Raw genomic sequence first — 24,945 nt, forward strand, 5'->3', positions numbered from 1 at the left:
AAAGGTTAAAAAAGGTCAAATGAGCCTCCCAGTGCATGGCCAGGAAGTGGTTTGTGGAGGAATGGAGGATTTATCTGGCAATTTCTTATTCATTCAGCTGTGGCCAAACTGAAATCCTGTGAGCTGTACCACTGACACCTAGCGTATGGAAGCCCCAGAAGCTGAAATCCCCCGGAACATTCACGTTCACGAGGCGGGTGAGGAGGCCACGCAGAAAGACAAATAGACCAAGACATGTCTGAGAGACCAGTGCTCTAAGAAAATAACATGTTACGAGACCATGTTTTTCTATTTTTATAACATTTTATATAACTCATAAAACAGTGTTTGTATAAAAATTCACACAAAGTTGCTAGAGAGCATACAATTTCCAAAAATGTCCTGGGTTTTTGTTACATTCAGTTTCCTAAGGATGCACTCCAATCTATGGTAAAATGCAGACATGATGCGAGATTTCATTATCTTTGGTAAAACTATTCTCATTATTTTGCTCCTCACAGTATTAACTCTGATATCCACTTTGTGCAGGGTCTGCTATTACTAGGATGTCAGAAAAACATTAAGGCTGGATCTACGAGAGGCAAGCATTTCCAAACAGCAGTAATAGCCCCTCGGCCCCCACCCCCACTTCATATATCTGTACAGTCTATCTACACAGCCAGGCAGGGTGCGAGCTCACGACCTCCACTTGGGAGTCTTGAGATCCCCTCTCGACTGGGCAAGAAGCAAACATTTGGGGGGAACGTTGGAAACGGAGGCCATCTCTAAATGAACCCAGTGGTCATTCTGTGGTGTGGTCAGACCAGTGACTTTTACCAACTAAATAGCCAATCCATTCACCACTAAGTAGATCCCATTGGCTGGTTGGTTGATGATTGCTGCTGATGTGGTTCCCCCTCCCCACAAACATAAAAGGAAAGGAAGGTTTGGAGCCAACACTGAAAGGGGAGGGGCACGCTAGCGCAAATGACACCAGACACGACTTTATTCCCTGTCGAACATTTGTTGTCATGTAGACACAGCCAAGGTGAACTGAAGCAGGATGCGAACACTCAATACATTCATGACTATCTTCATACATTCTTTAAAAACTTAGAGAAACTGATGAAGACTACCACCTACTGTGACTTACTAGTTCATTCAACATCAAAACGTGTCTGTGCTAATTTTTTAGTCCTTGGGATACAAGGACAAGAAAAAAATCCAAAATACAAACAACTAAAAACCAAAGAATTTAGAAGGGGTGGGTGGGGGAAGGAAAAGGATTGCCAACAGGTTTCATGGAACACATTAAATTTTGAAAAAATAAGTATTTTGTACTTCTATTGCTTCATGTAAAAAATTTAAAATAAAAAAATGCCCACTGGAGTCATCTGTATGGATGGAGAAGTGAGGACACCATACAGACAGGGCAAGGACCTGCAGGCGTTTCCTGACCACATCCAGAGAGATGGGAAGGGTTCCCAGGTGTGTCCACTTCTCTTCACAGAAAGGGACTGTAAGATTCTGGGGGAAGATGCCCTACACATGAAAGGTATTAAGAAAATCACTGAAATATGGTTTCTAAAAATTGAACATGCTCTGGGTTACAAAGAGACATATTTAATTCCTAGAACCTATTGATTTCTCTAACATGGGTAGATGGGAGTTTCAAAAAAAGTATTAATAAATGATTGTGCTTCTAAAGTTGCAGGGTCAACATTCCACCCTCTAGAAAGCAGGGCAATTCATGGCTTGGAGTCCTCTTGTTTACAGCCTAGAAACCAGAACAAATTCCATGGGACCTCCCCGCCCCAGCGCCCAACAACCAGCGGTGGGTGGGGGAGATGGCGGGAGAGGACCACAGCTGTCTTTGGGTAGGGTGCGTGTGTGCATGCTGTGTGCACGTGCTGGAGAGACTAAGGCATAGAGAAGGGCCCAAGCGAGGGGGGAAAGTGAGTCTCCTGGCTGCTCCAGTCCCTCCTTTCCAGGCACAAAGAAGTTGAACTTGTTATTCGTGTAGGCCCGCTTCATCTCACTTCAGCTTTTAGTAAGCAGTGCGTGTGTGCATGAGTAGCTGTGTGTGACAGAGAGTCGTTCAGTCCCTGTGCCTTTCTAAATCTGTTTGCAGTCGCAACAGAAATAATCTGTAAATGACACTTAGGAGCACATTTACTAGTTAGATCAGCAACTTCACATTGCTTAAAATTCTGTATTTTAAAAAATGCTCCTGGTCACAGGCAAAATTATGTCATACAGCCACTGGAACTGAAGTCCTTATCGGCTGAATGAAGAAAATTCAGATTGTTTCTATTATCTCTGCATTTTAAAGTAGCAAAATATTAAGCCATCCCACAGGGGTTCTATGACTACCCTGTGTGATTCCATTAATTCTCCAGGACTCTGGTATGACGTATTGTTTGCATTTGACTGTTTCCTTTCCCTCTTAGGCATTTGGCCCCCAGAGTTAGGTAGGTAAAAGGATCATTTTAAAGGATTTTACCTGTCGGGGAACTTCCCAGTTGGTGCTCCTGGAGAGCATGCAGCTGGCCTGCAGGAGCCTGACATTCCCAGTCAGGAGGGAACGAAGACATGTGCCCCCCAAGGCAGGGGGTAGCCAGGTATAGGACAGCAGGACCTTCTAGAGGGTCCAAGAGGAAAGTTCCGAGTGGACCCTGGGAAGGGACATGTGTGCCCCATCTGAGACGGCCTGTGTCCTTCCAATGCCTGGTATCCCCAAGAGGGGCCCAGAGCTGGGCCCGCCCTGAGGAGCGAGGATGTAGTGCTGCCTGGAGGAGCTAACGCTGAGGTCTGGGGAAGTCACCACAGAGCTCCTGGTACCTGGATTTTGTACAAACACACACACAGGAAAGTAAACAGTTCATGGTGAGCTCAAAGAGGCCCACCCTTAAATCTAACAAGCCAAAAGCCCCTGCACTGTTTTCCAAGGAAACACGTCTACTCCCTCCAACCAGCAACCACGTATGGAGAGGGAATGGGGGCAGTGGAAGGACACGGCTCAGATGGAGACACTGCAAACGTGTTTCCATGGCTGTCTACATTCATATCATCATCATCCAGTGTTCTCGCCTACAGAGTGACACAACATTCTACCAACATGCCTGAAGCACAGGCCAGGCTGAACGGAAGCCTTCCCAGGCACCAGAGCAGAAGGGAAAACTTGCACATGGTCGTGAAGGACTTCGTACTATTCCATCCCCTCTACTGCCATCCAAGGGGCATCTTGACTCTTCCAAAATCAGATGTAAAAGACAAGGTCAGTAAAATCAGTATCCATGCCACCTGAAGCTATGATTAGCCACTGTGCACGAACATGGCACTTTTAAAGAGGTTTTTTTCTAAGTAAAATGGCCCCCAAAGAGCCCAATTATTTTTTTAAGGGTTTCTTTTTAATTAAAAAAATGGGTAAAAATGGAAGATGTAAAATATGGGAAGAGGGGCAAGAGAATTGCTGGGTTTGCATTTTAAGCTGTAAGGGGCTGGGGAGGGCACAACCAGGGAGAGAGGGCCCCTATCCTCTGGTCCCTGCCCTCACAGCTTGCTCTCCCCACTCAGGCTGCCCCGCCGGGGCACACAGGACAGAAGTTGTAAGTACAAGAGACCAAACTCAAGGCTTCTTTCTTGCGGCTGGGCGGGTGTTTACGTGTGCAAATGTAGTAAGCCACTCCCCACGGACATAAGGTGCCTGTCTGTGGATGCCATAGGCGTGCTCCCAAGTATTGCTCAGTCCCGAGGGTGCCCATCGCTCAGCCTCTGGTGACCCCGAATCTCTGGGCAGGCCACAGGCCTTCACTTCTCCACTTTCTTCGCTTTCTTGAGGATGTCGCATTTTTTCCTGTTGGGGCGGCGGCACCTCTCATCGATGCTGGGGATACATTCATAGTGCCACACCTCCTCCATCTTCTCCACCGGGTAGACGGCTTCCACGTAGTGCCGGATGAGCCGCAGTCGCGTGGGGTCCAGCTGCTTCTTGTTGCAAGCCCCGGAATGGTTGTACTGCAGCCGGAGGTTCTCCGCGGTGAAGAGTTCGGGAAACAGGCGGACGAGGAGCCGGGCGGCAAAGTTGCCCACGGAGAGGCTCTGCTGCACGATCTCACGCACCTCCTTGTCAGACAGCAGGTAGGGAGAAGGCACCGGGAAGTCAGGCGAGGGGACCACCAGTTCGTCCAAGGGGATCTTGCAAAAGTCCTTGCTGCTCCTCTCGGGGGGTAGGGGGGGCCCCTCAAACTCCTCCCGGAACCTCTCGGGGTTAATTGCATAGCTGGTCAGGTCTCTGCACTCAGGGCCTGGCACGTGGACCTTGCGCTGCTGCTGGTAGGAGCGCCTCTGCTCCGTGTCCCGGCGCCGGCAGCGCTCATCCAGTTTGCCCACGAACTCCAGGGTCCAGACGCGGTCGTTTTTGGCGCGTGGGTAGAGCAGCTGCACGTAGTGGCGGATGAGCTTGATGCGGGACGGGTCCAGCTGCTTCTTGCCCAGGGAGCCGCTGCAGTTATACTGCTTGCGCAGGTTCTCGTGCGTGAAGAGCTCAGGGAACAGGTGCACCAGCAGGCGCGAAGCGAAGTTGCCGATGGACAGGCTGCTCTCGTAGATGCTGCGCAGCTGCTCCTTGCTGAGCAGGCAGTCGGCGCCGGGCACCTCGAAATCGGGTTGGGGGATCTCTAACTTGTCGAAGTCGATGGGCACCAGCCAGATCTTCTTGGAGCGGCGGCCCGGCCGCTCACCCTCGAAGCTGTCCTCCACCTTGACCACTGAGATGTCGTCGGGCAGACTGGAGGAGTCGTAGCAGTCATCACGCGGGGCGTCACCTTCACTGCCCGCGTCCAGCCCGAGGCCCTCGAGCTCGTCGTTGATGCGCTGGGCGCACTGCTGCAGCCAGGCCTCCTCCTCCTGCATGTCGGGGAAGTAGATCTCCGTGTAGTTGCGGATGATCTGGAGCCGCTGTGGGTCCAGCTCCTGCTTTCCACCATCCCCGTAGCAGCTGTACTGTTCACCCAGCTTGCGGTGGTCGAAAAGCTCGGGGAAGAGCCGGTGGAGGAGGAAGACGGCAAACTCGCCTGGTGAGGAGGCTTCATCCAGGAACTCAGTGAGGTCCTGCGTGTCCACCACGTGGTCTGAGGCGATGGTGCTGCTCCGGTCCAGAGACAGGGCCTCCTCCTGGTCTTTGTTGTCCAGGAAATGGCCGGGGTCCACCTGCTCTGCCTCAAAGAAGCTGGCGACCTGGCCACTGGGCTGGCTGTCCTCCATTTCCCGCTGGGCCCAGAAGCGGCTGAAGAAGTCGTTCAGCTGGGGCAGGCACTCGGCCTGCCACACGGCCGTGTCCTTCACCGAGGGGTAGTAGACCTCCACGTAGTTGCGGATGAGCTGCAGGTGCAGCGACTCCAGCTTGCGCTTGGCCGCAAAGCCGCAGGCACTGCAGCCTCGGGAGAAGTCCACGTCGCTGAAGAGCTCGGGGAAGAGCTGCACCAGCAGGCGGCAGGCCAGGTCCCCCCCGGACAGGCTCTGGTCCACGATCTGCTTGAGCTCCGCAGCTGTGAGCTGGTACTCAGGGGGCGGCTGGAATTTGGCCACCATCTCAGTGGGGCTCACCTGCTTCTTGATGCGACTCACCTCCAGGGAGAGCAGGTCCACCTTGCTGTGCAGCTGGGACATGTTGGACGTGAGGGTGTTGAGCATGTAGAACATTTTCTGGATCAGGAAGTAGATGTTGGGGTCACTGTCAGTGCCTGCCCCGGTGCTGCCAGAGTCCCGCTTCTGTGGCTCATTCAGGAGCCGCAGCGACGAGGGGCTGTTGCTGGCATTTGCCTTCTCGAAGAGCTCGTACACGTTCAGCAGGTCCCCCGAGGGCGGATTCTTCTTCTCCATGATCTTGTGCGAGATGCCATACAGAGGCTTCTTGTAGGAAGGGGTAGTGGCATCGTTGCAGGGCTCCTCCTCTCCTGGCCACACAGAGCCCAGGCTCCTGCCCCTGCTGGCCTGCTCACCATTGCCTTGGCAGGGCGAGCTGTTCTCACGGTTCCGCATGCCTGCTAGGAGAGCCTGCAAAACAAAAATCATTTCCCAGAGTGTTAGGAGGGTGTTATGGTTTATGACACTAAACAAGGGTCTGCGTGGCACACGGAGGGGCCAAGGTCAACCTTGGGAGCATGTGAGAAACTGATTCCTCACCCTGAATCACTCTGTCATCCAAGGATGCACGGATACAAACCTGCATCTCCACCACCCCAAACCCGCTACTCTCCCCACTCCCCGAGAAAAGACTGGCTGGGCCCAGGGAGGCTTTGTGCTCTTGCAGGACACCAGCACTGGACTTCCTGCCCATCAGAGGGCTGACACTGACGTTGGCAATACCGGGTAAGAACTCTCCAAGAAACAGGAGGGAGAGCACAGGAAGGCGACAGGCTTGTGCAGCTCCTGGCCACAGACAGGTCACCTCATGGACCCATGCCTTGGTCTGCTCTCAGGAAGGGACAGAGATTCCTACCTATGGTAGCTCCCAAAGGCAGCAGTGTGTCCTTTCAGCCTGCAGCCTTTGGGAGAGCAGGCATGCCTTCTCAGGAAGGCTCCTCTGAGATGCATGGTAGGGGCACATGAGAACTGCGCTGTGGAGAGCAGCTGTCTGATGCCAACTCCACCATTGCCTGAAATCACATCTTAGACCAGAAAAGGCCAGCCCAGAACTCCCTGGCCTATGCAACTGTGAGACAGTAGAAACAACCCCCCGTTTCTGAAAAATCAACAAGTATATAAACTGCGTTATATTCATACAATGGAATATTACTCAGCAATAAGATAGCCTGCATCTCTAACAAGTTCCTGGGTGCTGTGGCTGCTGTCCATCCTCTCTGAGTAGCCAGGGCCTGGCAGTCAGTGTTTGCTCTCAGCTTATCTCATCTGGGCAGATAAGGGTTATTAGAAAGTTTTCAGGTAACTAATGCCAGCATAAAACAGGGCATGAGCTGTTTTTCTCTGCAGCCTCAACCAATGTAGGGAAAAGAGACAACCTCAAGAAGTGAGGCTTCATACAGCAAGTGAGCAATATGAGGCTGAGAATAGGTAGATACAGGGGGAATAGAAACCAGGAGTCCAAATAAACAGAAAACTTTCATCCTTCTGAACCTTCCATGTGTTCTTTTTCATTTAATTAATGAACGGCTGGGCGTGGTGGTTCACGCCTATAATCCCAGCACTTTGGGAGGCCCAGATGGGTGGATCTCCTGAGCGCAGAAGTTCTGCCAGCCTGGGCAACATGGTGAAGCACTGTCTCTACCAAAAAAATACAAAAAAATTAGCCAGGCGCGGTAGTGTGCACCTGTAGTCCCAGTTACTCGGGGGGCTGAAGTAGGAGGATAACCTGAGCCTGGGAGATGGAGGCTGCAGTGAGCTAAGATCTTGCCACTGCACCCCAGCCTGGGTGACAGAGTGAGACCCATCTCAATAATAATTAATGAATGACTTCCTAGACTCTCTCTTTTGGATAATAGAATAATCTGACTCATATTAGAGAAATGGTAATTCTTCTCTTGTGCCCCCATGAGGACAACCATGCAAAAGAAAAACTACTCCTTTAGTGACCTTATAAAGGGACTCATAAGTACATTAGTTATCACAGAGCTGGCCAATACTGCCTTCAGGGTTTGCGTGTATATATATACACACTCATATATATATGAGCAAATGGTCAGTGGCAACGGGCCCTCATGGCCCCCACTCCCCACCCCTCCCCTCTACAGCACTCCCCAGGAGCAGAGGATCAAGGACATACCAGAGTGGAGGCAGCCTGTCAGGGGTGGCCTGCCACCTGCCCCACTCCCTCTGGGGTCTCCCTGCCGAGCTGTCCCCATCCCCATCAAACTGCATGATGGTGGTGGGATGGGACCATGTTGTTCCTGAGTCTATCCCCAGTGCCTGGCAAAGTGCATAGGGTACAAAACAGGTCAATGAATTTACATCAATCACACATGTGGATAAAGCAGGGCAAAGTGTTCCACCATTCTCAAATACATGCTTAAGAAAAGTGAGGCCAGGTGCGGTGGCTCACACCTGTAATCCCAGTAGTCTGGGAGGCTGAGGCAGGGGATCTCAAGCCCAGGAGTTCAAGACCAGCCTGGGCAACATGGTGAAACCCCATCTCTACAAAAATAAGCTGGGAGTGGTGGTGTGTGCCTGTAGTCTCAGCTACTCGGGAGGCTGAGGTAGGAGGATTGCTTCAGCCTGGGAGGTTGAGGCTTCGTGAGCTGAGATCACGCCATTGCACTCCAACCTGGGCAACAAGCAAGACCCTATCTCAGAAAGAAAAAAAAAAAGAGAAAAAAGAAAGAAAAGGGAGCTGTTCTGATAAGAGCAGTGGCAGAGAGGTATGAAGGTATGGCTAAGAACTCAGCTCAATCAGCAAGCATCCTTGTTTGTAACCTTCTAAGCCTCACCTTCCTGTGTATAACTCAGGGTAAATCATGGTACCTGTCCCACAGGGTAGTTGTGAAGATTTAACGAGATAGTGCACATACAGCACTGAGTCTGTCTGAATCACAGTAAGTGCTTAATAAATATTTATGGCCAGGCGCGGTAGCTCATGCCTGTAATCCCAGCACTTTGGGAGGCCGAGGCGGTTGGATCACTTGGGGTCAGGAGTTTGAAACTAGCCTGGCCAACATGGTGAAACCCCATCTCTACTAAAAATACAAAATTAGTTGGGTGTGGTGGCACATGCCTGTAATCCTAGCTACTTGGGAGGCTGAGGCAGGAGAACTGCTTGAACCTGGGAGGCGGAAGTTGCAGTGAGCCGAGGTTGCAGTGAGCCAAGATCGTGCCACAGCACTCCAGCCTGGGCAACAGAGTGAGACTCTGTCTCAAAAATAAATAAATAAAAATTTATTATTACAATATGATGTATTATTACATAATGCTATTCCCAAGCCACGGCAGAGGTAGTTCTGTAGGGGACTTTTATTAAGGGAGTTGTAATGACACTCTCAACCCGTACACTGAGAAGGACTTTTCCACGGTGCCTCAGGGTAAGTCACGCATGGAAGGTACGTCTTAGAGTCTGTTTGTCCTAAAGGCTGGGAATTTAAGCCCTTTATGTTTCTTCTGTTCTGCTATCTGGCATTATTTGTTTAAAAAAGAAAGAAAAGAAAACATATACACACATCAGAAAGGAAGGGGTGGAGATAACTGACACCCTTTACCCCAGTGCAGTGTTTCAAATTGTAGGTTAGCAGATGATAACTGATTCTGGTGGATCGTGACCAACATAAGAAGAGGGAGGGGCCGGGCATGGTGGCTCACGCCTGTAATCCCAGCACTTTGAGAGGCCGAGGTGAGCAGATCACGAGGTCAGGAGATTGAGACCATCCTGGCTAACGCAGTGAAACCCCATCTCTACTAAAAATACAAAAAACTAGCTGGGAGTGGTAGCACACGCCTGTAGTCCCAGTTACTCGGGAGGCTGAGGCAGAAGAATCGCTTGAACCTGGGAGGCAGAGATCACAGTGAGCCGAGATGGCACCACTGCATTCCAGCCTGGGTGACAGAGCATTTCAAAAAAAAAAAAGAAAAAGAATAAAGAAGAGGGAGGGATTAGTCACTAGGCAGGCTTAGGTGGGAGGATCACTTGAGTCTTCGAGGTGGAGGTTGCACTGAGCTGTGATTGCACCACTGCACCACAGCTTGGGCAACAGAGTGAGACCCTGTCTCAAAAAATAAAAAAAGGGGGAGGGAATGAGGAAATAAGAAAGCAAAAAGAACAGAAAAATATCAAAGTGCACTGCACAAAGTAAGTTAATTTAGGAGTTTTGTTTCATTACTATGTGTATGTCTACATATTTATTTACAAATTCGTACATGTAAGTTGTATTGATCTATAAGGTGATTTATAACTGTGGGTCACTGTGGAAAACCACTGCCCTAACAAACTCAAAGTGCCTCACTTGCTAATTCTGTAGAATGTAAAGTAACAGTTTTGGCAATTTATTCACCATTAAGTTCTATTACACTAAAATAATTTTAGAGGTCCCACAGACTACAAGCTTACTATAAGGTTTACCAATAGAGAGAAATTTGGGTTTGAAGTACTAACAATTACAAATCATAACTATATTAGGAGTGATTTTAGAAAAGGAGACTTTCCTTTAAAACAAGGTTCCATTAGCACATTTAAAATATAATTTCATACAGAAAGAGATCATCAGAAACTTACATAGCATGCAACAAGAGTACATGTTCTAGAGGGAGACTTGCCCTAATTAATACCCAGGGGAGAAATGAGTACAGGGAAGTTTCTGGTGAATTATTTGAATACCAACAACACACACAAGATTTGACTCCCCCACATTCCTCCAGCAGGCGGGAGGCAAGAGTACGTTGAAACTGGGAAACCCCCCATAACTCTCAATATTCAGTCTCATTAATACAAACATTTCTGTTTCCACTAAGCATGTTAGAAACACTGCCGTCAATAGAAACATTTTTGGCTACACTGCTTGAATAAAAAATGTTAGTGTCCCAGTAGAGGGCAATATTCACTCCCAGAAACCTTGGGTACACAATTCAACACAGAACACAACACAAGCACTGAAGAGAAGGTTCTTAGATATTCCCACACTGGTGTCCTGTCAGCTCAGTGCTCCAATTAATTCCACAAATGCTGCCAAGGCGGCAATGGGCTGGCTGCATTTGTGGCTGATGATAAAATCTCGGCTCAGCTGTCTAGGAGTATCAAGAAATCTTTAAATCTGTGCTACTTGGCACGGGGTAGGACTGGCTGACACGTTTCCAATTCTCTGAGGCTTGTCTTCCAACCATATGGGAACTCTGCTGTACAGCTCAGGCTGCGCAAAGCCAGCGTCTAGCCCGGATCTTGATCAGGGCGTTTCATTCAACCACCGGCATCCGTAGAACCCAGAGAGAATGCCCAAATCTCTCAGCTGGAGAAACTGACTAAACAAAAAGAAGCTGATGTTGGGTTGCAAGTGAGGACTAAACAGACTATTTAGGGAGATTCCAGGTGTCCATGCCCAGGGACACCCCAGGGAGTGGGTCACCCTGGAGATGCTCCAAGTACTAGACGTCTTCATCGGGACCCCAAATCCAAGAGCGGTCACTGAATTTAGTTAATGAATAAGTGGCTCAAAAGTGCCCTGAGAGGCAGCACACTGGAACACACAGAAAGCAGCAGGGCTTGGGGAAGCAGGGAGGCTATGTGAAACAGTAGTCAGGGGGACTGGGGTTGGCATCTCCCTCCTGGAATCACAGTCGCAAGAATGATGCTTACCACTTTCATTTTCAACAGAATTATTTTCATCATCATCATCATAAATTTTTTTTTTGAGACAGGATCTCACTCTTGTTGCCCAGGCTGGAGTGCAGTGGTGTGATCTTGACTCACTGCAAGCTTCACCACCGACCCCCAACCCCCCGGGGTTAAGTTATCCTCCCACCACAGCCGCACATCACCATGGTCAGTTAATTTTTTTTTTTTTTTTGTATTTTTAGTAGAGACCCTGCACTTATTTTCTGTCCTGGGTATTAAGTAGGGCAGGTCTCCCTCTAGAGCATGTACTCTTGTTGCACAGTATATGAGTTTCCAATGATCTCTTTCTGCACAAAATCCTATTTTAAATGTGCTCACCATGTTGTCCAGGCTGGTCTAGAACGCTTGAGCTCCAGCAGTCTGCCCACCTTGGCTTCCCAAAGTGTTGGAATTACAGGTGTGAGCCACCACACTCGGCCAAAACAATTTTTTTTTTTTTTTTTTAATTAAATAAGAGACAGGGTTGCACTAAGTTGCCTGTGTTTACAGGCGTGATCCCACTACCGATGAGCAGGGGAGTTCTGACCTGGGCCGGTTCACCCTCCTCAGGCAACCCAGTGGTAACCCTCACTAAGTTCAGCATCAATATAGTGACCTCCCAGGATCAAGCCAGACACAGTCTCTGCTCCCGTGGCTCTTCCTCTGTGGGTCATCCTTCTGCTGCCAACACTATATGGTAAGGGTGAAGGATATGCTAAGATGGCTGAAGAAACAAGATTCTGGGGGAGATAAAGCAACTATAATGAAGGGAAAAGAGGAAGACCAGAAGACCTAGCAAGACACAAGTGCACCTAAGGCTTCTCATGCATCTTACAAATATCCCGGTACCCCACCAGCATGATGTTTGAGTGCCCAGTTCGGAATCACGCAGGCTTGGTAGTGCTAACTTCTCTGAGCCTCATTAAAACGGGAATGTACCTATCTGCGATACTTGTTGAGAGACTTAAGAATCCTCAGCTCACACCACAGTAACTGACACTCACGAGGTGTTCCATGCATTTGCACTGCATGAGATGGCATTTCCATTTTCTAAATGAAAAACAAACCACAATGACATTTTAGAATTTAAAAAAAATAAACAAAAAACCCCGGGAGAACAAAGCTAACCTCTGCCTGGCATACGGCTCTTGAACACTGCCCCACTTCTGTGAACAAAAAGATGATTACCAATAAAAACTTTGGCTTCGCACCTCCCACATCTGCTATATTTGGCTACGAAGCCCTCTCCAACAGAGGTGCCAAATAAGTCTTCATACAGCCCTTTGTTAGACTTTTTGAGGGAGGTTTTTTTTCTTCTAAGCATTGTACTAAACGTCACTCATACAACAAGCTGTCAACATTGATAGATGCCTGCCTGTGACATGCATCAGGGCTCCCCACTTTGCCCTCCTGCCCTTTCCTTGGGGCAGGGGAGAGAAGACAGGAGATGGTTTATGTCCTGAGTAGATGGTGCCCAGGCCTGGGTGTCCTTAAGGGCATCAGATGACCTCCCTTGATGGTGCCATGCTGATTTCGTTCTGATAAATGTAGAGGGAAGCAGCTGAATGCTGGTCATGGGGTTGAGGGCTGAAGATGGGAGCTCAGAGGCAGTAAACAAACATTTCTTTTTTCTATTTTCTTTTTTTTTTGTAGACAGAGTCTTGCTCTGTCACCCAGGCTGGAGTGCAGTGGCGCAATCTCGGCTCACTGCAAGCTTCGCCTCCCAGGTTCACGCCATTCTCCTGCCTCAGGCTCCCGAGTAGCTGGGACTACAGGCGACCGCCACCATGCCTGGCTAATTTTTTGTATTTTTTAGTAGAGATGGAATTTCACTGTGTTAGCCAGGATGGTCTCGATCTCCTGACCTTGTGACCGCCCACTTCGGCCTCCCAAAGTGCTGGGATTACAGGCATGAGCCACTGTGCCCGGGCCAGTAAATAAACATTTCTAAAGGCTGACGTGGAGCATGCCCAGTGCTGTGTCCTCATGTGGGCGATCTCAGTGATCCACAACAGCCCAGCGAGGCGGGCAGTGTCACCCCTTGCGACGCTGGAAGAACCTGAGTCTTGGTGATCTGCCCCTAGTCTGACCCGACTCTCTTGCTTGTTCTTGTATTTTAGCATGCTGGTAGTGATATGGGAGGGGGCTATGGAAGTGCTGGGTAGAGAAGGGCACGTCCCTGGCTAGGGCTCCACCCTCAGGCCTGTGCCCAAGGACCTAGGTGAGGACAGGCACTCCTGCCTTCACACCCAAATGTTGCATTTTCCGAGACCACCCTGGCCTGCCACGCCCCCATTTCTATCCTGTGCCTATAGAAATCCCCAAGACCCTAGCAGGCAGGCACACAAATGGTTGGATGTTGAGAGGAGGAGACCAGTAGAAGAAGATACAAGTAGCTGGATGTCTACAGAAGCACATGGGTGGAAAAACAGACAACTGGGTGGACGTTGACAGGCCGTCGGGAGCACACCGACAGGCACAAGCATGACGGCAGGTCACTGACCGGCAGAACAACGTGGAGTTTGGCCAGGGCAGCAGGATGAGGGCCAAATCAGAACCACCAGCTGGTCCAGAGAATCATGAAAAAATAAAATAGTGATTGCTTTCTTTTTTGAGATGAAGTCTCAGGAGTCTCACTCTGTCACCCAGGCTGGAGTGTAGTGGTGTGATCTTGGCTCACTACAACCTCTGCTTCCCGGGTTCAAGCGATTCTCCTGCCTCAGCCTCCCAAGTAGCTGGGATTACAGGCACACACCACCACACCGGGCTAATTTTTGTGTTTTTAGCAGACACGGGTTTCGCCATGTTGGCCAGGCTGGTCTGGATCTCCTGACCTCAGGTGATCCGCCTGCCCCAGCCTCCCAAAGTGCTGGGATCACAGGCGTGAGCAACCACGCGCAGCCTAGTGGTTGCTTTAAACTACTAGGTTCTGAAGTAGTTCTGTGCTACGTAACATAACATAGCACAAGTGAACTGATACGCTAAACTTTGTCTTCCATGTCCTGAACTCTGGCTTTACTTGAAAACTTGAAGTGAGTTTGCAGAACCGATCACAAGCAGAAATGTAATGTGACACAGAAAAATATTTTTGGGTGTTCCTTTAGGTGATCACAAACAGAAATGTAATGTGACACAGAGAAAAATATTTTGGGGGGTTCCTTTGGGAAATTAACATACTGCTTGTCAAACTTCTCATCACTTCCAGCGTAACCTCTAGGAATCTAACCTACAGAAACACTCATACAGTCACTGTGTTGATGTATGGGGATGTTTTCCCGGCATTACTTGGAATAATATAAAATTGGAAAACATCTAAATGTCAATCACAAAGGAAAAGAATAATAAAGTATGGTTAAACTATTCCACTAGCTGTCTTGTAGCTTTCATCTGCCACAGCAGACCACAGATCAGATTTGTGGGTTTTCATCTAGTGATTACTTACTGCACTAGAAACTGCCATCCATGCATGAAACTTGCCCAGATCACAAGGTATGCAGCAAGTGGCAGGGTTAGGCAGTCAGAGTCAAGGGTGGAATATTTCTAATTATTCCTTTATTAAAAATTATCAGCCAGGCACGATGGTTCACGCCTGTAATCCCGGCACTTTGGGAGGCTGAGGCAGGAGGAATGCTTGAGCCCAGGAGTTCCAGACCAGCCTGGGCAACATGGCCAAACCCCAACTCTACAAAAAAAACGACCCCAGAAAACAAAATTACCTGGGTGTGGTGGTGCGTGCCTGCAGTCCCAGATACTTGGGAGGCTGAGGTGGGAAGATCCACTGAGCCCAGAGGGTTGAAGCTGCAGTGAGCCGTGGCCACACCACTGCACTCACCCTGGGTGACAGAGCAAGACCGTGCCTCAAAAAAAATTATCATAGATATTTAAAAAAAAAAAAAAAAAATCAACATTTTTTTCTGGACATTATAGATTTTTTTTAAATGTCTCATTTAACTATTAATTATGATACTCAAAAACTAGAAGCAACCCAAAATGTCTGTCAACTGATGAATGGATAAACAAAAGGTGGTGAAGTTGGGCTCCGTGGCTCACGCCTGTAATCTCAACACTCTGGGAGGCCGAGGCAGGAGATCCCTTGAGGCTAGGAGTTTGAGACCTGACTTGGCAACACAGCGAGACCCTATCTTGGAAAAAAAAAAAAAAAAAAAAAGCATCTATACAATGGAATATTATTTGGCCATGAAAGAAGATGAAGGGCTTCAGGTTTCTGGTCCAGCATGGAAGGAGCCTGAAAGTCAGCCCTCCATCCTAACTACAAGGAAAAAGCTGAACAAACTGAAAAAATCAACACGTTTTCTTAGACCCTTAAGACTGGTAAGGTCACAGGGCAAACCACTGCCCCCAGACTTGGCGAAACAGACGGGTGAATACAGAGACTCCCAGCTTACCATAGCAGACACCCGAGAGCAGACTTCCACAGGAACCAGGGCGAGGGCAGGGAAACCTGAACTGCAACTGAGGAGCCGCTGGAGATGAAGTGTGGACAAGTCTGAGAGTTAAAATCTCCAGGGGTACCCAATCAGCACAGGTCCCACACTTTTGTGGGTTCCACTGAGAGGTGAAGCCAGCTGGGCTTCTGGGTCGATTGGGGACTTGGAGAACGTTTCTGTCTAGCTAGAGGATTGTAAACACACCAATCAGCACTCTGTGTCTAGCTAAAGGATTGTAAATGCACCAACCACCACTCCGTACAAACATACCAATCAGCACTCTGTGTCTAGCTTAAGGATGGTAAACACACCAATCAGCACTCTGTAAACCCGCACCAATCAGCACTCTGTGATTAGCTAAAGGATTGTAAATACACCAATCAGCACTCTGTAAAAACGTACCAATCAGTGCTCTGTGTCTAGCTAAAGGATTGTAAATGCACCAATCAGCACTCTGTAAAAATGCACCAATCAGCACTCTGTCTAGCTAAAGGATTATCAACGCACCAATCAGCACTCTGTAAAATGGACCAATCAGCGCTCTGTAAAATGGACCAATCAGTAGGACGTGGTCAGGGCTAAATAAGGGAATAAAAGCTGGCCACCCAAGCCAGCAGCAGCAACCCACTCGAGTCCTCTTCCATGCTGTGGAAGCTTTATTATTTTGCTCTTCACAATAAACCTTGCTGCTGCTCACTCTTTGGGTTTGCACTACCTTTATGAGCTGTTAACACTCACCAAAAGGGTCTGTGGCTTCATTCCTGAAGTCAGCGAGACCATGAACCCACCAGGAGGAACAAACAACTCTGGACGTGCCACCTTTAAGAGCTGTACTCACTGTGAAGGTCTGCAGCTTCACTTGTGAAGTCAGCGAGGCCATGAACCCACAAACCCACCAGAAGGAATAAACTCCTGACACGTCTGAGCGTCTGAAGGAACAAACTCCAGACACACCATCTTTAAGAGCTGTAACACTCACTGCAAGGGTCCGCAGGTTCATTCCTGAAGTCAGCGAGACCAAGAACCCACCAGAAGAAATAAATTCTGGACACACTACCTCCAAGAACCCTACCAGGTTCTCACGGTGAATATTAGAGAAAAATCCCCTTCTACTTCTGGCAGGTGGAGAGAAAAGGGAACCAATTTGAAATATCAGAGCATTCTCTTTTTTTCTTTTTTCTTTTTTTGAGACAGAGTCTTGCTCTGTCGCCCAGGCTGGAGTGCAGTGGCATGATCTTGGCTCACTGCAGGCTCCGCCTCCCAGGTTCACACCATTCTCCTGCCTCAGCCTCCCGAGTAGCTGGGACTATAGGCACCCGCCACCATGCCCGGCTAATTTTTTTGTATTTTTAGTAGAGACAGGGTTTCACTATGTTAGCCAGGATGGTCTCGAGCTCCTGACCTCATGATCCACCCGCCTGGGCCTCTCAAAGTGCTGGGATTACAGGCGTGAGCCACCGCGCCAGGCCGCCTTCTCTTAAGGCTTGCCCTCGGGAGAACTATTTAAGGTGAGCTAAACCTGCAGGGGTTTTATCAGAGCCTAACTGACAGGAAGGGAGATACCCAACTCCAGCTCCAGCCTTCTACCTGGAGGAAAAGAAACACCTAACATCAGCCCACTTGACTCATCCTGTCCCACTTAAGGGAGGAACGGAGGAACAAAGAAGTCCAAGTGAAGTTCGCAGTCCAGAGATCCAGGGCTGCTAAAAGACTGAGACCTGGCCAGGCACACGCTGGTAATGCCAGCACCCTGGGAGGCTGAGGTGGGCAGATCACGAGGTCAAGAGATGGAGACCATCCTGGCCAACATGGTGAAACCCTCTCTCTACTAAAAATACAAAAACTAGCTGTGCATGGTGGCACGCACTTGTAGTCCTAGCTACTTGGTAGGCTGAGGCAGGATAATTGCTTGAACTCGGGAGGTGGAGGTTGCAGTGAGCCGATTTCACATCACTGCACTCCAGCCTGGAGACAGAGCGAGACTCCATCTAAAAAAAAAAAAAAAAAAAAAAATGGAGACCAAATCCAGGACTGGAGAATGCTGCTCTCTCCCTTCCTTCCTCTCCTCCAACATTACTGAAGGACTATTCACAGGAGTTCCTTGTACTCAGGATACCATGTCTGCTTATTAAGAAAAAACTGGCTGGGCATGGTGGCTCTCGCCTGTAATCCCAGCACTTTGGGAGGCCAAGGTGGGCGGATCACAAGGTCAAGAGATTGAAACCATCCTGGTCAACACAGTAAAACCCTGTCTCTACTAAAACTACAAAAATTAGCTGGGCATGGTGGTATGCGCCTGTAGCCACAGCTACTAGGGAGGCTGAGGCAGGAGAATTGCTTGAACCCAGGAGGCAGAGGTTGCAGTGGGCCGAGATCGCACCGCTGTACTCCGGCCTGGGTGACAGAGCAAGACTCCGTCTCAAAAAGCAAAAAACAGGAAAGAAAAAAACCTACAAGGCTGGGCCAGTAATCCCAGCACATTCAGAGGCGAGGCGGGTGGATCACTTGAGGTCAGGAGTTTGAGACCAGCCTGGTCAACATGGCAAAACCCCGTCTCTACTAAAAATACAAAAATCAGCGAATGCCTATAATCGTAACTACTTGGGACGCTGAGGCAGGAGAATCACTTGAATCTGGGAGGTGGAAGTTGCAGTGAGCAGAGACAGCACCACTGCACTCCAGCCTAGGTAGGAAAGCGAGACTCTATCTCAAAAAAAAAAAAAAACAGGGAAAAGAAAAAACTACAAGGCATACTAAGACCAAACCAGACTCACAGGTGGTAGGGATGCTGGAATTATCAAACAGAGAATGTGAAACAACTATGATTAATATGCCAAGGACTCTAATGGCTAAAGTAGACAACATGCAAGAATAGATGGTTGGCTGGGTGCAAGCACTTTGGGAGGCCGAGGCGGGTGGATCATGAGGTCAGGAGTTTGAGACCAGCCCGACCAACATGGTGAAACCCCATCTCTACTAAACATACAAAAATTAGCTGGGCATGGTGGCACGCACCTGTAATCCCAGCTACTCAGGAGGCTGAGGCAGGAGAATCGCTTGAATCTGGGAGGTGGAGGTTGCAGTGAGCTGAGATTGTGCCACTGCACACTCCAGCCTGGGTGACAGAGCAAGATTCCATCTCAAAAAAAAAAACCAGATGGTCAAGGGACACACAAATGAAAATACTTTTTTTTTTTTTTTTTTTTTAAGAGACAGGGTCTTGCTATGTTGCCCAGGCTGGTCTTAAACTCTGGGTTCAAGCAATCTTCCCACCTCAGCCTCCCAAAGGGATTACAAACATGAGTCACCACACTTGGCCTGAAATTCTAAGAAACAATAAAAAAGAAATGCTAGGTATAAGAAAAACACTGTAATAGAAATGAAGAGTCCTTTTTTTTTTGTTTAGAGACAGGTTCTTGCTTTGACCCCTGCCGGCTGAAATACAGTGGTGTAATCTTGGCTTACTGCAGCCTCAAACTACTGGCCTCAAGCAATCCTCCTGCCTCAGCCTCCTAAGTAGCTAGCTAGGACTATAGGCATGTGCCACTACACCCAGCTAGAAGAATCCTTTTGATGGGTTTTTTGGTAGGCTGGACATGGCTGAAAAAAGAAATCTCTGAGTTTGAGGATATCTTAATAGATACCTCAAAAACAGAAAAGCAAAGAGAAAAAGGACTGGAAAAATTGAACAGACCGACCAAGAACTGTGGGACAACTACAAAAAGTGTTACAAAGGGTGGTACATATACACCATGGGAATACATGGAAAGACAGAAAGGAACAGAAGAAATATTTGAAACTACAATGACTGAGAATGTCCCCAAATTAAGGTAAGATACCAAACCACAGATCTAAGAGGTTCAGAGAATAGCAAACATGATACACGAAAAACAAAACAAAACAAAACAATCCACTATACCTAGGCATATTGTTTTCAAACTATAGAAAATCAAAGATAAAAAAAAAATCCTGAAAGAAGTAAAGTGGGGAACAAAACACTTTACCTATAAAGGAGCAAAGATAAGAATTACACCTACATTCTCCTTAGAAACTGTGCAAGCAAGAAGGAAGGGGACTGACATCCAAATGCAGCAAAGTGGCAGGATGCAAAAGCAACATACAAAAACCAGGAGTGTTTCTATGTGCTGAAATTGAACAATCTGAAAAAGAAATCAAGAAAGTAATATAATTTACAATAGCTACACATAAAAATTAATTATCTAGGAATTAATTTAACCAAAGAAGTGAAAGATCTCGGCCAGGCGCAGTGGCTCATGCCTATAATCTTACCACTTTGGGAGGCTGAGGCTGGCTGATCATCTGAGGTCAGGAGCTGGAGACCAGCCTGGCCAACATGGCGAAACCTGGTCTCTACTAAAAATACAAAAATTAGCCAGGCGTGATGGCGGGTGCCTGTAATCCCAGCTACTTGAGAGGCTGAGGCAGGAGAATCACTTGAACCTGGGAGGTGAGGTTGCCAAGATTGCCCCATTGCACACCAGCTTGGGCAAAAGAGCGAGACTCTGTCTCCAAAAAAAAAAAAAAAAAAAAAAGTGAAATATCTCTACAATGAAAATGGTAAAACATTCACATGAGAAACTGAAGAAGACACAAAAAAAGGAATGATATTCCACATTCATGATTCGAAAAATCAATATTGTTAAAGTGAAATATTATCCACACTACCAAAAGCCAACTAAAGATTTTATATTTTTTCTCACGCCTGTAATCCCAGCACTTTGGGAGGCCGAGGTGGGTGGATCACGATGTCAGGAGATCGAGACCATCCTGGCTAACACAGTGAAACCCCGTCTTTACTAAAAATACAAAAACAAATTAGCCGGCCTGGTGGCGGGTGCCTGTAGTCCCAGCTACTCGGGAGGCTGAGGCGGGAGAATGGCGTGAACCCAGGAGGTGGAGCTTGTAGTGAGCTGAGATTGTGCCACTGCACTCCAGCCTGGGCCACAGAGTGAGACTCCGTCTCCAAAAAAAAAAAAAAAAAAAAAAAAAGGATTTCATTTTTTTTGAGACACAGCCTCGCTCTGTCACCCAGGATAAAGTGCAGTGGCATGATCTCGGCTGACTGTGACCTCCGCCTCCTGGGTTCAAGTGATTCTCCTGCCTCAGCCTCCTGAGTAGCTGGGACTACAGGCACGTGCTACTGTGCACAGCTAATTTTTGTATTTTTAGTAGAAACGGGGTTTCACCATGTTGGCCAGGCTGGTCTCAAACTCCTGACCTCAAATGATTCACTCACCTCAGCCTCCCAAAGTGCTGGGATTACAGGCGTGAGCCACTGCGCCCGGCTACCAATTACAGATTTAATACAATCCCTATCAAAATTCCAATGATATTCTTCACAGAAACAGAAAAAATAATCCTAAAACTTATATGGAACCACCAAAGACCCAGAATATCCAAAGCTATCCTAGAACACAATTGAAGGAATCACATTACCTGATTTTAAATTATACTACAGAGGCCAGGTGTGCTGGCTCATGTTTGTAATCCCAGCACTTTGGGAGGCCAAGGCAGGCAGATTGCTTGAGGTCAGGAGTTCGAGACCATCCTGGCCAACATGAAGAAACCCTGTCTCTAATAAAAATACAAAACTTAGCTGGGTGTGGTAGCACATGCCTGTAATTTCAGCTTCTGGGGAGGCTGAGGCACGAGAATCACTTGAACCTGGGAGGTGGAGGTTGCATTCAGCCAAGATCGCGCCACTGTACTCCAGTTTGGGCGACAGAGCAAGGCTGTGTCTCATATAAATCAATAAATAAAATAAATTAGGGAGCTTGTTGCCAGAAATGTTCAAAGGACTTCTTCAGAGAGAAAGAAAATGACAGAGGTCAGAAACATGAATCTACATAAAGAAAGAAAGTGCATCAGGGAAGGAATAACTGAAGGTAAAATAAAAACTTTATATTTGTTACTTTGAGAACTCTTTGTTCAAAATAATAACAGCCATAATGCAGTCAACTATATATGCTCGCACGCGCGTGTACACGCACTTATATATAAATGAATGACAGCAATAATACAAGGGAGAAGAGGGAGGAATTTGGACTCTTTCATTATAAGGTACTCACACCACTCCTGAAGTGGTAAGTTATTTGAACATGTACTTGGACTAGTTGTAAATACATGTTGCAAACTTTAGGGCAACCATTAAAAAAAAAGAAAAAAATATTTAAGAAAAAAGTATAATTAATATGCTTAAAAAACCCAGAAAATTAGGCCAGGTACAGTGGCTCATGCCGGTAATCCCAGCATTTTGGAAGGCAGAGGCAGTGGATCACCTGAAGTCAGGAGTTCGAGACCAGCCTGGCCAACATGGCAAAACCCCGTCTCTACTAAAAATACAAAAATTAGCCAAGCATGGTGGTGGGCGCCTGTAATCCCAGCTACTCAGTCGGCTGAGGCAGGATAATTGCTTGAACCTGGAAGGCAGAGGTTACAGTGAGCCAAGATCGCACCACTGCACTCCTGCCTGGGCAACAGAGTGAGACTCCGTCTCAAAAATAGAAAAGAAAGAAAATGAAAACTCAATTTACCAAAATTTGTGAAATGCAGCAAAAAGGGTGGTTAGAGGAAAATTTATAGTATTGAAGGCATATAATAGAAAAGATCTAAAAATCATCTAAGCTTTTACCTGAGAAAACTAGAAAAGCAAATTAAATCCAAAGTAAGCAGAAGAAATGAAACAATAAAAATTAGTGTAGAAATCAATGAAATTGCAACGGGAAATCAACAGATAAAAAAATCAATGAAACCAAAATCTGTTTCTCTGAAAAGATCAGTAAAATCCATATACCTCTAGCAGGCTAACTTAGAGGGAGAAAGAGGACACAAATAATATCAGAAATGAGAGATCCCACTACAGACCACATGGGCATTGAAAGGATGATAAAGGAACACTATGACCAACTCTATGTCTGCAAATTTGATAACCTAGAGGAAAGACACTAATTCCTTAAAAGACACAATCTTCTAGAACTCATGGAAGAAGACACATTTCGAATACGGCTTTATCTATTAAAGAAATTCAATCAGTAACTAATAGCCGTCCAGAATACAAAGTACCAGGCCCAAATGGGTTCAAAGGTGAATTTTACCAAACATTTAAGGGAAAAATGATATAATTTCTCTACAGTCTCAGAAAACAGAAGCAGAGAAACTACTTCCTAACTCATTCTATGAGGCCAGCATTACCTTAATACCAAAACCAGACAAAGACATCACAAGAAAAAAAGCTACAGATATTTCTCATGAACAGATGCAAAACCCTCAGTAAAACATTAGCAGGAGACTGATTTGAGTAATAAGTCTGTCTCCCACGTGGCCAGCCTCACGTTTAAAAAAATTGAGGCCAGGCATGGTGGCTCATGCCTGCAATCCTAGCACTTTGGGAGGCAGAGGTGGGCGGACTGCCTGAGCTCAGGAGTTGGAGACCAGCCTGGGCAACATGGTGAAACCCATCTCCACTAAAATACAAAAAATTAGCCGGGTGTGGTAGTGGGTGCCTGTAGTCTCAGCTACTTGGGAGGCTGAGGCAGGAGAACTGCTTGAACCCGGGAGGCGGAGCTTGCAGGCAGCCAAGATGACACCACTGCACTCCAGCCTAGGCAACAGAGTGAGACTCCATCTCCAAAAAAAAAAACTGATTTTACACACCATGACCAACTTAGATTTACCCTAGACATGCAAAGGGGTTCATCATTTAAAAATCAGTTAATGTAATCCACCACAGCAATAGGGTAAGACATGATCATGTCAATAAATATAGAAAAAGCACTTCACAAAATCCAACACCATTCATAACAAAAACTCTCAGTAAATTAGGACTAGAGGGAAACTTCCTCATCTTGAAAAAGAACACCTACAAAAATCCCACAGCTAATATCATACTTAATGGCTAGAAACTAGAAGGTTTCCCATTAAGATCAGGCACAAAGCAAGGATGTCTCCCTCTCCTCATTCCTTTTCAATACTGTACTGAAGGTCTTAGCTAATGCAGTAAGAAAAGAAAATGAAGTAAAAGGTATACTGATTGGGAAGGAAGAAATAAACTGTCTTTCTTTGCATATGACATGATTGTCTGTGTAGAACATCCAAAAGAATCAACCAAAAACCAACTGGAACTAATAAGCAATTTATAGGAAGCTTGTAGTATACAAGGTTACTATACAAAAGTCAATTTTATTTCCTGTACACCAGCAATAAACAAGTAGAATTTAAAATTAAAAACACAATACCATTTATATCAGGTCTCCAAAAACATGAAATACTTACTTATAAACCTAACAAAATACATATGTATACAAGATGTATATGAGGGACAGTACAAAACTGATGAAAGTAATTAAAAAATTAAATAAATGGAGAGACATTCCCTGCTCATAGAGAGGTAGACTCAGTATTTTCGAGACATCAGTTCTTCCCACTTTGACCTATAGATTCAATACGATCCAAATCAAAATCCCAGCAAGCTATTTTGCTGATATCAATAAACTAATTCTAAAATTTACATGGACAGACAAAAGCCCAGAATAGCCAGCACAACAGTGAAAGAAAAGAACACAGTGAAAAGATGGATACTGTACTATCTGACTTCAACATTTACCAAAAAGCTACAGTAATCAAGACAGGGTGGTACTGGGGCAAGAATAAATGGATCAACAGAACAGAATAGAGAGCCCAGAAGTAGAACTGCATAAAGACAGTCAACGGAAGCAATACGATGGAACACAGACGGTCTTTTCAACATATGTTACTGGACCAAACTGGACATCCACATGCAAATATGTCAATCTAGACATAGCCCTTACACCCTTTAAAAAATCAACTCAAAATGGATCACAAACCTAAATGTAAAATGAAAAACTATAAAACACCTAGAAGATAACATCAGAGAAAATCTAGATGACCTTGGGTTTGGCAGTAACTTTTTAGATATGACAGCAAAGCCATAGTCTATGAAAGAATTAATAAACTGGACTTCATTAAAAGGAAACATTTCTGCTCCACAAGATACTGTCAAAAAGAATGAAAAGACAAGCCACAGGCTGGGAGAAAATATTTGCAAAAGACATACCTGATCAAGGACTGTTAATCAAAATATACAAAGAACTCTTAAAATTCAACAATAAGAACAAAACCCAATTTAAAAATGAGCCAGCCAGGTGTGGTGGCTCAAGCCTGTAATCTCAG

The 24,945-nt window shown here is 46.7% G+C and overlaps 1 protein-coding gene across 2 annotated transcripts in view; it reads right to left on the reverse strand.

Moving 5' to 3' along the window:
* Window positions 1-283: 283 nt before the first annotated feature.
* Window positions 284-24,945, reverse strand: part of BEND3 (BEN domain containing 3) — a 47,265-nt gene continuing 22,603 nt past the window's right edge. For both annotated transcript variants that reach the window (XM_008007442.3, XM_073022382.1), the window contains exon 4: window positions 284-6,036. In XM_008007442.3, the coding sequence (XP_008005633.1) occupies window positions 3,790-6,036 (2,247 nt within the window). In that variant the 3' untranslated portion in view covers window positions 284-3,789. The remainder of the gene's footprint in view (window positions 6,037-24,945) is intronic.

This window comes from Chlorocebus sabaeus, chromosome 13 (genome assembly GCF_047675955.1).
Source record: "Chlorocebus sabaeus isolate Y175 chromosome 13, mChlSab1.0.hap1, whole genome shotgun sequence".
Taxonomy (NCBI): domain Eukaryota; kingdom Metazoa; phylum Chordata; class Mammalia; order Primates; family Cercopithecidae; genus Chlorocebus; species Chlorocebus sabaeus.